The 12,889-nt window shown below is 43.4% G+C and overlaps 1 protein-coding gene across 1 annotated transcript; it reads left to right on the forward strand.

The window, feature by feature from the left end:
* The first annotated feature begins 586 nt into the window (after positions 1-586).
* On the forward strand, positions 587-9,164 carry LOC106608829 (transmembrane protein 88). The gene is made up of 3 exons (XM_014207000.3): positions 587-1,490; positions 4,737-5,108; positions 8,212-9,164. The coding sequence occupies exons 2-3, from the start codon at positions 4,743-4,745 to the stop codon at positions 8,497-8,499; spliced, it is 654 nt and encodes a 217-aa protein (XP_014062475.1). The 5' UTR covers positions 587-1,490; positions 4,737-4,742; the 3' UTR covers positions 8,500-9,164.
* The last annotated feature ends 3,725 nt before the right edge of the window (positions 9,165-12,889 follow it).

Raw genomic sequence — 12,889 nt, forward strand, 5'->3', positions numbered from 1 at the left:
GGTGTTTCTCAGTGGGAATCAAGGACCCATCCATAAACACTATCAGAGCTGTGTGAAGCTGCTCTCTCTCTCTCTCACACCGCTATCTTCCACTGCTGCAGACTCATGGGTTAGGGTTACAGCTAGAGCTAGGGTTGGGGATGGGGTTAGGGTTTAAGGTCTACCATTGTAAGTACAGTATAATACCAACACTTGTTACACTTTCCTTACAGAAATCTTTGTTAAATAATAAAAGCACTGGCTAATGTCCATCTTTACATGAATTAGTCTAAGCAACTAGGGTTGTCTGTAGCATGGTGGGGGATGTCAGTGGCACCACGCAGCCTCTGCTCCATCCCTGTCTGCTGATTAGACCACAGCCACATAGCAGCTCTTTAAATACACACTCCCTCTCTCCTTCTCCCCCTCTCTCCCTCTCTCCTAATCCCCCCTCCCTCTCTCCACAGGCTCAATCCCTTCACAGGTTATCAGAGAAGCAGCCTGGCTCCAACCCCAAACACAGAGTGCTGCACACAGATAACAGAGGGATAGAGAGAAGGGGGGGCTTTACAGGCAAGGGTTATAGTAGTTAAGAGGGAGAGGAGTGAGGGTGGGGACACAAGCCCTCAATGTAGTAGTTAAGAAAGGGAGCGGGGGGGAATGAGTGAGGGAGAAGTGAGTGAGAGTGTGAGAGAAAGGCATCCCTCTAATTCCTCAAGAGGGGCTCTTGTATCAAACGTAGTCAGTGTGAGAATAGGAGGAGAAGGCGGGACGGACTGAAGGAGGGACGTACAGAGGTCTGGGCCACTTCTAAAGAGCTGAGACCCAAAACGCTGAGGCTGGAGTGGTCGACTGCAGTCAGGGAGAGAACATCAGGTGAAAGGACGAAGCACTTCAATCTGAGAAATAGGGGAGGGGGACCGACACTGACTTATCCCTGACGGACCGACGACCCTGTACAGTGCAGAGAGGAAACAGCAAGCGATTACGTCTACAGGAGGTCAGCATACCACTGCTACACGAGCTGGTCACAACTTCTTTAAGAAGAGTGTGAAGGAATCTGAACTGATACAGAGGGAAAAGCCAAAGCCAAAACGCAGGGGAGATTTGAGGAAAGGCAGGAGAGAGAGAACATTTAAAGCTTGTCCACCTGTTTGAATAAGTGGAGAAAGAGATTCTTTCACTGGAACTTCAAGGAGAAGAGAGAAGAAGAGAAGGAGAAGAGAAGAGAAGGAGAAAGAGAAGAAGAAAGAGAAGAGAAGGAGAAGAGAAGAGAAGAAGAGAAAAAAGAGAAGGAGAAGAGAGAAGAAGAGAAAGAGAAGAGAAGAGAGAAGAAGAGAAGGAGAAAGAGAAAGAGAAGAAGAGAGAAGAAGAAGAGAAGTGAGAAGAGAAGAGAAGAGAGAAGAAGAGAAGAGAGAAGAAGAGAAAGAGAAGAGAAGGAAAAGAAGAGAAAGAGAAGAGAAGGAGAAGAGTGAGGAAGAGAGAGAGGCTCTACCAGGCTGCACATCAATGTGAGTGAGAACGTAGAGACCCAGGGAGGGAGTTGAACTAACTAAAGCATTCCATTTAGACCACAACTACTCCAATATCTGTGAAAAGCATTCAGAAAATTAATAGCATTTTAAAATTACAATTCCTGTTAGCATCACTGATAATTAAATGCATAGATAATAACATAGATAACAACATAATAACATTCGGTAATAACATGTGTGCAACTGCCAGGCAAAAGACAATAGAGTTGCTTCAGTATGTTCTAGATTAGAGAATATATTATGAGAATCGTTCAAGGACCAGGTTGAATGTAATTTGGTGTTGTATTAGCAGCCATGAAGCTACAGAGGAAGGTCATTTGAAAATACCATAGGACATGATTTAGTCACTTCTATAGCAGATTAAGATCAATGTCTCCAGAGTTATGAGAAACAATGACGTGTCATTTTTCAAAGAATAACAAGTACATGGGATGTGTAAAACAGATGGAGCGGCCAAGTGTAGGCCTATTTTAAGTCGTGACACAATGAGTGAGCAGGTTTCCCTCTTCCTGGACCCCTGACCTTAAACCTGAACAACACTTTACTAACAATAGGAGACTGACGTAGAACGTAAAGTAAGCACTTATCGAGTCAGTAACAATTTTTTATTTTTTTTATTTTTTATTTCACCTTTATTTAACCAGGTAGGCTAGTTGAGAACAAGTTCTCATTTGCAACTGCGACCTGGCCAAGATAAAGTGTAGCAATTCGACACATAGAACAACACAGAGTTACACATGGAATAAACAAAACATACAGTCAATAAAACGGTAGAACAAAAGAAAACAACAAGTCTATATACAGTGAGTGCAAATGAGGTAAGTTAAGGCAATAAATAGGCCATGGTGGCGAAGTAATTACAATATAACAATTAAACACTGGAATGGTAGATGTGCAGAAGACGAATGTGCAAGTAGAGATACTGGGGTGCAAAGGAGCAAGATAAATAAATAAATACAGTATGGGGATGAGGTAGGTAGATAGATGGGCTGTTTACAGATGGGCTAAGTACAGGTGCAGTGATCTGTGAGCTGCTCTGACAGCTGGTGCTTAAAGCTAGTGAGGGAGATATGAGTCTCCAGCTCACAGCCCCACCTTATCTCAGCTCACTGGTCACCATAGCAGCACCCACTCGTAGCACGCGCTCCAGCAGGTATATCTCACTGGTCACCCCCAAAGCCCATTCCTCCTTCGGCTGCCTTTCCTCCCAGTTCTCTGCTGCCAATGACTGGAACGAACTGCAAAAATCACTGAAGCTGGAGACTCATATCTCCCTCACTAGCTTTAAGCACCAACTGTCAGAGCAGCTCACAGATCACTGCACCTGTACATAGCCCATCTGTAAATAGCCCATCCAACTACCTACCTCATCCCCATACTGTTATTTATTTGAGTTATTTTGCTCCTTTGCACCCCAGTATCTCTACTTGCACACTCATCTTTTGCACATCTATCACTCCAGTGTTTAATTGCTATATTGTAATTATTTCGCCACTATGGCCTATTTATTGCCTTACCTCCCTTATCCTACCTCATTTGCACACACTGTATATAGACTTTTTTTATTGTATTATTGACTGTATGTTTGTTTATTCCATGTGTAACTCTGTGTTGTTGTTTGTGTCGCACTGCTTTGCATTATCTTGGCCAGGTCGCAGTTGTAAATGAGAACTTGTTAATAACTAGCTTACCTGGTTAATTAAATAAAGGTGAAATAAATAAAATACAAAATAAAAGAGTCAATGTGCGGGGGCACCGGTTAGTCGAGGTAACTGAGGCAATATGTACATGTAGGTAGAGGTAAAGTAACTATGCATGGATAGTATATAGAGAGTAGCAGCAGCGTAAAAATGGTGGGGTTGGGACAATATAAATAGTCAGTAGCAGAGAGAACAGTCTATGACTCGGGTGGCTGGAGTTCTTCGCAATTTTTTGGGCCTTCCTCTAACACCGCCTGGTATAAAGGTCCTGGATGGCAGGAAGCTTGGCCCCAGTGATGTACTGAGCCGTACGCAATACCCTCTGTAATGCCTTGCGGTTGGAGGCCGTGCAGTTGCCATACCAGGCAGTGATGCAACCAGTCAGGATGCTCTCGATGGTGCAGCTGTAGAACTTTTTGAGGATCTGAGGACCCATGCCAAATCTTTTCTGTCTCCTGAGGGGGAATAGGCGTTGTCGTGCTCTCTTCAAGCTGCTAGAAGACTCATGGGTGTGCTTGAATACTACCGAAACGCATTATCTTTCCTATGGCATTATTTGTACCCTGCACCTGTGGAATATTGCTCAATAACACTACTTTTGAAAAAAAACAGTGTTAAGTCCTGGGCCTTGGCCCCTCTGGTCTGCGGTGCCGAGGTCTGGGGGGTTATTTCTGGAAGGCGGGCTGGCCGCTGACCTCAGTCCATTGTTCAGGCTGGTCAGGGCAACGCTTAGTTAGCATGGGGAGGGGGTGCTATCCTGTCAGCGTTAATGGGACATGTCAGTTAGGAGTTGTAACTTATAGCTGATTCAAGGGAACTTGAAACTTGGTCTATTATCATTTTGTGTTTTTTTTTTTTTTTTACCATACTGGAAGAATCAAACAACACCTTTACAGTGTCTTGAACAAAGGGACATGACGTTACACCACACTTCTAGGTTCTCTATTTCTAACGAGACAGGAACTGCAGTCTGTTATCAGCCCAACGATAAACAAATACATTCAGGCATGTGCAGAAGCATACACAAACACACACACACGCGCATGCACACATCCGTCTCTTACCCTTCCTCTTCATCTTATCCATCATCATCCTCTGTGCACCCTCATCTGGCAATTAGCATTCAGATAACCATCCCGCTCTGACCAATCAGCTTTCAGATAACCATGCTGCACTGATAGAGGATGGGAGAGCGTTTATAGATGGCACCACGCAGCCTGCCGTCCTCTACCTCTAGCAGATAACTCCTCTAACTGACCTCCCTGTGAACTACCTTTGAAGATGGAGGGAGGGATGGGCGACCAAGGGACCATGTTTGAGATAGACAAGAGAGGAAGAGACTTCAAATGTCCTTCCGATGCAAATACAGTGCCGTTTTAAAATGTGCATACATCCAAAAAACGATGTTGTACAGGCTGGTTCACTCGAGAACGAGGAACAAGGAGCGTATTATATACGTAGCTTTGCATTGTGTTGTTTACATCGTATCAACCTGTGCTAACCTCCATCTCTCCCTCCTTAGTTGACCATGAGTGTGAGCGGTACACTGGAGAAGGGGGCCCACCACCAGGCTCTGGAGCTCTCCGAGGAGCTCTCTCCCCTCAACCACCACCACCTCCAGCACTCCAACTCTCTGGCCTCCAGCGCTCCTGTGGGGACCCCCTCCGGCGTGGTGGTGCCCCCCCCGTACTCTGCAGCTGAGAGTGGGGGAGGTGGTAGCGACGCTCCCCTGGAGCTCCGAGGCTCTCTGGACTGCTGGGCGTGCTCGGTGCTGGTGACGGCCCAGAACCTGGTCATCGCTGGGATCAACGCCTGCCTGGCCGGACTGGTGTTCGGACTCATCCTCACCCCCGCCATCGCCATGGTGGTGTTCGGGTTCCTCTGTCATTCTACGGTAAGAAGGGTGTGTGTGTGCATGTGTGTACACAGACTAAAGGGCATTTGTGCAATACTTACATTCATCTTCCAAAATTCCTATGTGTCGTTTAAATTTCACATTCATAATTCATCTGTGTCAGCGTGTGTGTGTCAACGTGTGTGTGTGTCAGCGTGTGTGCGTCAGTGTGTGTGCGTCAGTGTGAGTGGTGTTTGCCAGAACAGTCATAACAATTTACCCTTTCAGAGGTACTCAGGAGTATCTGACTAGATAAGAAACCAGTAATTATATGTTATACAGCAGGCTGACATTTCAGGAGGGACTAACTGTAAATCCTAACTAAACTTTCACCATCCACCACAAGTTTGGAATAGTTTAAATGAGGGTGGAGTTTGGAATAGTGTCACGTCCTGACTATAGTAAGATGTTATTTTCTATGGTAGAGTAGGTCAGGGCGTGACAGGGGGTGTTTTTCTATGTTTTGTATTTCTATGTTCATGTTCTGGTTTTGTATTTCTATGTTGGTTTTGTTTGGGATGATCTCCAATTAGAGGCAGCTGGTCCTCATTGTCTCTAATTGGAGATCATACTTAAGTAGGGTTTTTTTTCCACCTGGGTTCGTGGGAGATTAGTTTGGAGTAGTGTATGTTTCACCTCTGCGTCACGGTTTGTTGTTTTTTTGTCATTCAGTTTATTTATGTATTCCATAGTTTCACAGTATAAATCAAATGTGGAACGACACACACGCTGCACTTTGGTCCACTCATTCCTACGACAACCGTGACAAATAGTTAAAATGAGGGTGGAGTTTGGAATAGTTTAAATGAGGGTGGAGTTTGGAATAGTTTAAATGAGGGTGGAGTTTGGAATAGTTTAAATGAGGGTGGAGTTTGGAATAGTTTAAATGAGGGTGGAGTTTGGAATAGTTTAAATGAGGGTGGAGTTTGGAATAGTTTAAATGAGGTTGGAGTTTGGAATAGTTTAAATGAGGGTGGAGTTTGGAATAGTTTAAATGAGGGTGGAGTTTGGCTCTTTGTGATGTGTTTCACAAGCAGATGTTTAAGAACAGGGGCTACATCCCAAATGGAACTCGTCACACTCACTTATAGTGCACTGCTTTTAACCATTGCGGGCCCATAGAGTTCTGGTCAAAAGTAGTGCACTATATAGGGAATAGGGTGCCAGTCAGGGTTTAGAATCAGACTGGACAGGTTAGGACTCAGGAGTCAGGGGAGAGTGACGTCAGTGGTGGGAACTTTCAAGAAGAGAGGGAGGTAGGGATTAGCCAACCTGGCTGGTCCCAGATCTAGGTGTATTTTAGCCTACTCTTACAAGCTGTCCAAGAAACTTTTAAACACACACATGCACAGATCCAAAATGTCGTGTGAAATACATTTAGCACACTTGTGCTCACACACACAGACTCACACAGACGCACGCACGCAAGACCCTGTAGAGGTGGGAGGGTGCACGCACGCACACTCCAACACACACACCTTTGACCCCCATAAATCCCACAAGTTTTAGTTTCCCACCCAGCCACCCCTACAGGTCACAGTAGGTCAGAGTTTGAATGGGAAGAAGGACCACAGCACTACTGGTCTGACCACCTTACTAATGATCAGGGTATGCAAGCATGGGTCTGTGTTCAAAGAGACATGTTACAGGATTCCCCTCGGACCAATTAGAAACCTTGTGGCACCAGATTAAGACAGGATTAGGCTGGAGGGAGAGAGAGAGAGAGAGAGAGAGAGAGGAATGAAACAAAGGAGAGAGGGGGATGAAAAAGTTACCCTGAGCACACAGTTTGCTGTCACAAACTCTGAAAAATATAGAGGATCTTCGCTAACCAGCTGCAAGAACTTGAAATGGACAGTGGCATGATTTCAGAGCCAGATACCCAACACACACCCAACTCACAACCACATGCCTTCAATAAGAATGAATAGAAACAATATTAAGTTTGGGACATAAAATCCCTGATAAGGCCTCAGAAAGCGGAAACGAACAGACATTAACGTGTAGTGTTATCTGTGTTCACCTCCCAACTTCCCTCAACACTTTATGTGCCTCTCCTCTCCTATTCCTCTCCTTTCCTCTCCCTGTCCCTCTCCTATACCTCTCCTCTCCTCTCTCCTTCTGTTCACCTCCCAACCTCCCTCAACACTTTATATGCCTCTCCTCTCCTATTCCTCTCCTTTCCCTCTCCTCTCCCTCTCCTATAACTATCCTCTCCTTTCATCTCCCTCTACTCTCATTCTCCCTGTGCCTCTCCTCTCCTATTCCTCTCCTCTCCTCTCTCCTCCTGTTCACCTCCCAACCTCCTGCACCACTCTTGGTGCCTTGCTATCGCTCCCCCCTCCACTCTCTCATTCTGTTCTTACCAGATGGAAGTTAAGGAAGGATAATTCAGCCCCTCCATTTTCCCTGTCCATACCTCACACATTCTCTGTCCCCGCCCCCTTCACCCTCTTCTCCCTCACACCAACAGCATCACACACCACATCAACAGATGACCATTTTAAATGTAAAGTACCATAGGTATTATTGTGATGTTACACAGCCGTGATATAAGAATGGCAATTAATCACATTTAATCTATGGAAGGGCTCTTGGTTCTTTGTGGGGTCAGTATGTGTCTGTAAGAACAAAACAGATTGGGTTTGTGAGTGTTGCTCAATCTGTGTGTGTGTGTGTGTGTGTGTGTGTGTGTGTGTGTGTGTGTGTGTGTGTGTGTGTGTCAGAGTGCTGTCTGCTCTGTGTCTATCCTCACCTCAGACACACACTACGAGGGGCACATCATCGTCTCCTTGCATTCCTCCATGATTCCTCCGTCCTTCACTCGTCCTGATCACGGGCGCTGAAACCAACCATCTCCATCTGTCTGAGAAGACACCAACAGAAAGCCTCATTAGCTTTAGCTTGTTAGAAACGGCCTTGTTATAGCAACGTGTGAGATCAATGCATTTCTGTTGCATTTACATTGCATTATTAATGTCATTTTACAGTCACTGAGGGACATTGTCAATCTCTTCGTTTTGAGTGCAACATTCTTACGATCATGTGAAAATCAGTAACACAAACAATCAGGGGGAAAAAAGACCTGTGTCCCTCTCCCCAGGTGCGCCCTCATGGGACGTCCCGCTACTGCGCGGACCTGCTGAATGACGGTGGCTGTGTGGCCCTCCTGGTTGTGGGTTTCCTCCTGGTCACACCCCTCCTGGTCCTGGCTCTGGCCGCCTACTGCCGCCTGGCCCGCCACCTCCAGCTGGGGCTCTGCTTTATACCATACTCCAGGGCCATCTACAAGAACCTGCCCGCCACACAGCACCCTGGCCTGGGAGGGGGCTGCTGTGGAGGCAGTGGCGCTGGAGGGGAGGGAGGAGGGAAGGGTAAGGTCTGGGTGTGAGGGGGAGGGGGAGAGGGAGAGGGTGGGGAGAGGGAGCGACGTAAAGGAAGGTAGTGTCAAGATCTATGTATAAGGGGAGGGAGCGAGGATGAGCGAGAGAGACACAGAAAGAGGAAGAGAGAGAGGGAGAGAGGAAGAAATGAGGGAAGAATGGCGTTAGAGAAGGGAGGAGGAGGAGGAGGAGAAAGAGAAGGACAACCACAGCAGCCAAAGTTTAAAGAACAAAGTCATCCATTCCTCTGGAGTTCAACCCAAGTAACCTCCTTCACACTACCACCTTTTATACAACCAATTTCATGTAAAAGTTACCCGTCAACATGTCTGGTTTACTGTGAGAAAACGTTATAGCAGACCAAAAAGGAGCAGGATTGTTGACACTGTTCTAGAGTTAGAGGGCAAGATGGAGAACAAGTAATCAACAGCAAACGTCTCAACCACACGGCAGGCAAAATGTTGTTTCTCCAGTGGAACACTGGACATTGTATTAAAGGACATAATATCACTGCCATGTGTTGACATCAAATATATTATTAACATTGGTTCAACACAGTATCTTTAAGCATTTATCCACCATGTAGAGTTTCGTACATTTAGTTGACTATGGTTAATGACTGCTACTGTTTCTTGTGTATTTCCTTTTTTCAAATATAGTCTATTTGGAATCAGTTTGAGTCTGTTTCATTTTTTTTTTATTATTAGTATTTTTAACAAGGCAAGTCAGTTAAGAACAAATTCTTATTTACTATGACGACCTACCAAAAGGCAAAATGTCTCCTGCGGGGACGGGATTCAAAATAAAAAGAAATTAAATAAAAATATAGGACAAGAGAGACCTAAGACAACAGCATAGCATGGTAGCAACACATGGTAGCAGCACGAAACAGGGTACAAACATTATAAAAATTGTAAAAATAAGAAATTGTTCTTAACTGACTTTCCTAGTTAACTAAAAAAAACAGCCAGAGTGCCATGGCTGAGCCTCGCCATGGGTGAACCTTCTTGATCATGGTATCTTCCCTGCCAGTGATGCAACACGGTGAATATGATCAAAACGTCAGCGGCTACTCGTATTTTAAACAAAATGCTAAAATCACCGCGACCATTTGATGACATTTATTATTTTTTTAAAGATGGTTGTTTGAACCCCCTCACACAAAAACATGTTTAAAAAAAATGGGTCACAAAAAAAAAACACATATTAAATTATATTATGGCCTGTTCATAAAAGCCCAAAATAAAAGTGTATATTCATTGTAGCCAAATAATACATATTAATTTCCCACTGAGCTGAGATCACAAAATAAACAGTCTTTACTTCACTTGGGAATTTACAGGGTCTCTAATGACCTACCCCTACACACAGGTTTTCATCTCTCGTTTGCAAACACCAGGGTGTTAATTGCGCAAGTCTGGAATCAGGCGCAGCAATCAGCTTGTTACAAAAGTATTTCCTCGCTGGATATATTGTTTTTTTCGTCGCATGCAGTGCTGTTGACCTTCTCCAACAATTATGGAACTATTTACATGGCATTTTGTTTGATAAATATGCGTATAAGATACGACAGAAGATTATGTCGTGGAGTTGTTTTGTTTGTTGAAGGGTTTCAAATGAGAACCTTGAAAGTTCATGGCCATTGACGGGGGTGTGCATCACAGATTCCACCACAACACACAAACCAATTAAGTAGGGCCTAGCCTTTGGTATTTAAAGTGCATGAGATGGGATTTAAAGTGCATCCAAATGGTTCTACCTAAATAAGTAGGTAGAACTGCACAATTGAACTGGAGTCATCTATGAATGTCCACTTGGTGGCGACAGAGTTCCATTTAGAAAACAAATTAACTACGTGTTGGGAAAAACAAGCTATACAGTCTGATTTATGGAGATGATAGTTTCGCTTGAATATCACAATGATCATGACACGCCAGCAGTCAACGTTCACAGACTCAACCCAGAAGATGGAACTCTGTCGCCACCAAGTGGACATACCTAGATAACTCCAGTTCAATTGTGGAGCAGTTCCACCCATCTAGGTACACCCATTTGGATAATTGGCTATGCAAACTTATTATTTTATACTAAAATAATTGCTCAGAAAGACATTTTGTTTGACAAAAATAAATACATCTAAAAAATGGTAATGATTCTTATAAGTAAAATCAAACAACATTTAACCTGCATAACATTCTACTTTTAATTAATCTCAGTTTTAGGAACTGTGTTGTGGACTTTCATGGCTTCCTGTTTTCACTGGGGTATAAAAATGAGGTAACATTTTATTATTCATCACCATTGGGAAAGACAAAGTACTCACAAATGAAGAGGCAAAATGGTTGTTGCCTTTCATAAATCAGGCAATGGGTACAAAATTAAAATAAAATTAAAAAAAAATATATACCACTTTTAGGGCAACAATTGAAGTTTTAAAAACTCTGGAACAGTGACAAACTTGCCTGGTGGAGGAACCAAATTAAACATTTAAAGTATTCGGACTTGAATCCCATTGAGAATCTGTGGTTTGAATTGAAAAGGGCAGTCCATACGCGCAGACCGATTGCTTTCAAGGGTCTGGAATGAATTGTCTAAAATCCCTCCCAAAGTGTACTTCAATCTCATAAAACATTATAGAAAAGGGCTAAGTGCCGTTATTATTTTTAGATTTGTTTGTTCATTCCTTGTAAAAAAAAAAGTTTTATCTCGGCGCAATTGTATTAGTATAAAATTGTTTCTTTTTTTAGCATACAATATAGCTCAGTATTTGTAGTATTTATTTTATAAAGTCTCTTTAAAAAAAAATCAAAGGTGGCAATAATTGTGGATGAAGCAGTTATGATATTATTGCAGCTTGAAGTAAGGGTTTAATGGTTGACCATTTGTATTACTGGGGAACCACTTGTACTTCCTCCACTGTATTTGTCTTCCACTCCCAGGATGCATTGAGATTTCAAAAACATATCTCTCAAAGATGAAGTCGAACAGAGCCACTAGTCCGTGTAGCAGTGTTTTATTTGTTAATTTTTTAAAACTAACATTCCACTACCTGTACTCGACACGGAGTAGGCTACAATGACTGGAATGTTAGCTTCAAAAGTACTGGTACCCAGGCTAAACTGGCACCAGTTTGGCAAGGAAATACAACAAATCAAACACATTTTATTCGTCACATGCTTCGTAAAGAGCAGGTGATGACTAACAGTGAAAGGCTTACTTATACAGAGAAAGAAATAGAGAATTAATATAAAAGTAATAATAAATGCAATGAGGGACGATAACATGGCTATATACACGGGGTACCAGTACCGAGTCCATGTGCAGGGGTACCAGGTAATTGAGGTAGAACTGTACATATAACTAGGAATAAAGTGTCTAGGCAGGATAGACAATAAACAGTAGCAGCAGCGTGTGATGAGTAACAAAAGTTAGTGCAGAAATGGTCAATGCGGATAGTCCAGGTAGCTATTTGGCAGAGGGACGTTGAGGCGGACACTCCATCTGCTGCTCTCTCTCCCCGCTGAGACTGACCATCAGATGCAGGCACCTTCAGCCCAGTAAAATACAATTAAAAAGCAAATTATTTAAATGTGTGCTCACTCGGCTGTGCCTCACAAGTAATACAACGGATCTATTACCAGTGTGATCATATAGCTTACCTCAAATTCAACACAATGCAACATACCTAAACAAAACAAACTATTTTGTAGGCAGAACGTATTAGAGTAGGGTTCTATTGCATTGACACGCACGGCTCAGCCCGTACTCAATACAGACCGGTGCGGCATAAACAGAGCTGCAGTAGGCCTATATGCAACTAGACCATTGCCATATATGAATCTGGGCCATTTACTTTGAACTGGACTGTTTACAGCATGAGCGAGCGTGAGTCGATTAGCTTGTTTTGAGATCAAAGCGAGAGCTGCATGTAGACGTGTGCACATTTTTGATAATCTCCTTTGCTAGTTAGTGAGTTATTAGCCTAGTTATAGATCATTTGTAGTCAGCAACAGGGGAGTGATTGCTTCCTACAAGAGCACAAAACATGTACATTTCTAGACATATTTCAAAAGCGGTTCGGGTAAAGTGCTTTTTTTTTTGTCTTAAAGGGGTAGGGTTGTATTTTGAGACAGGCTTGAATGAGCTAAATAGCCAATAGGCAGAGGGTAGCATAATGTGTCTGATTCTCTGCAATAATGGTATGGGAATAATAATGTATTTTGTAAAGTTATTTCTTGCATCAAACAACACATTTTTAGTCACCTCCTTTTCTGAAGGATAAGTGGATAAACAGGTTCATGTCAAGCCCTGCATGTTTGTTTTCCTTCTCATGGAATGTAGGTCTACATTGAACACCACCCATTGGCTGCTACTGTAGGCTGAATGATAGAACAGCTA

This window comes from Salmo salar, chromosome 07 (genome assembly GCF_965601325.2).
Source record: "Salmo salar chromosome 07, fSalSal1, whole genome shotgun sequence".
Taxonomy (NCBI): domain Eukaryota; kingdom Metazoa; phylum Chordata; class Actinopteri; order Salmoniformes; family Salmonidae; genus Salmo; species Salmo salar.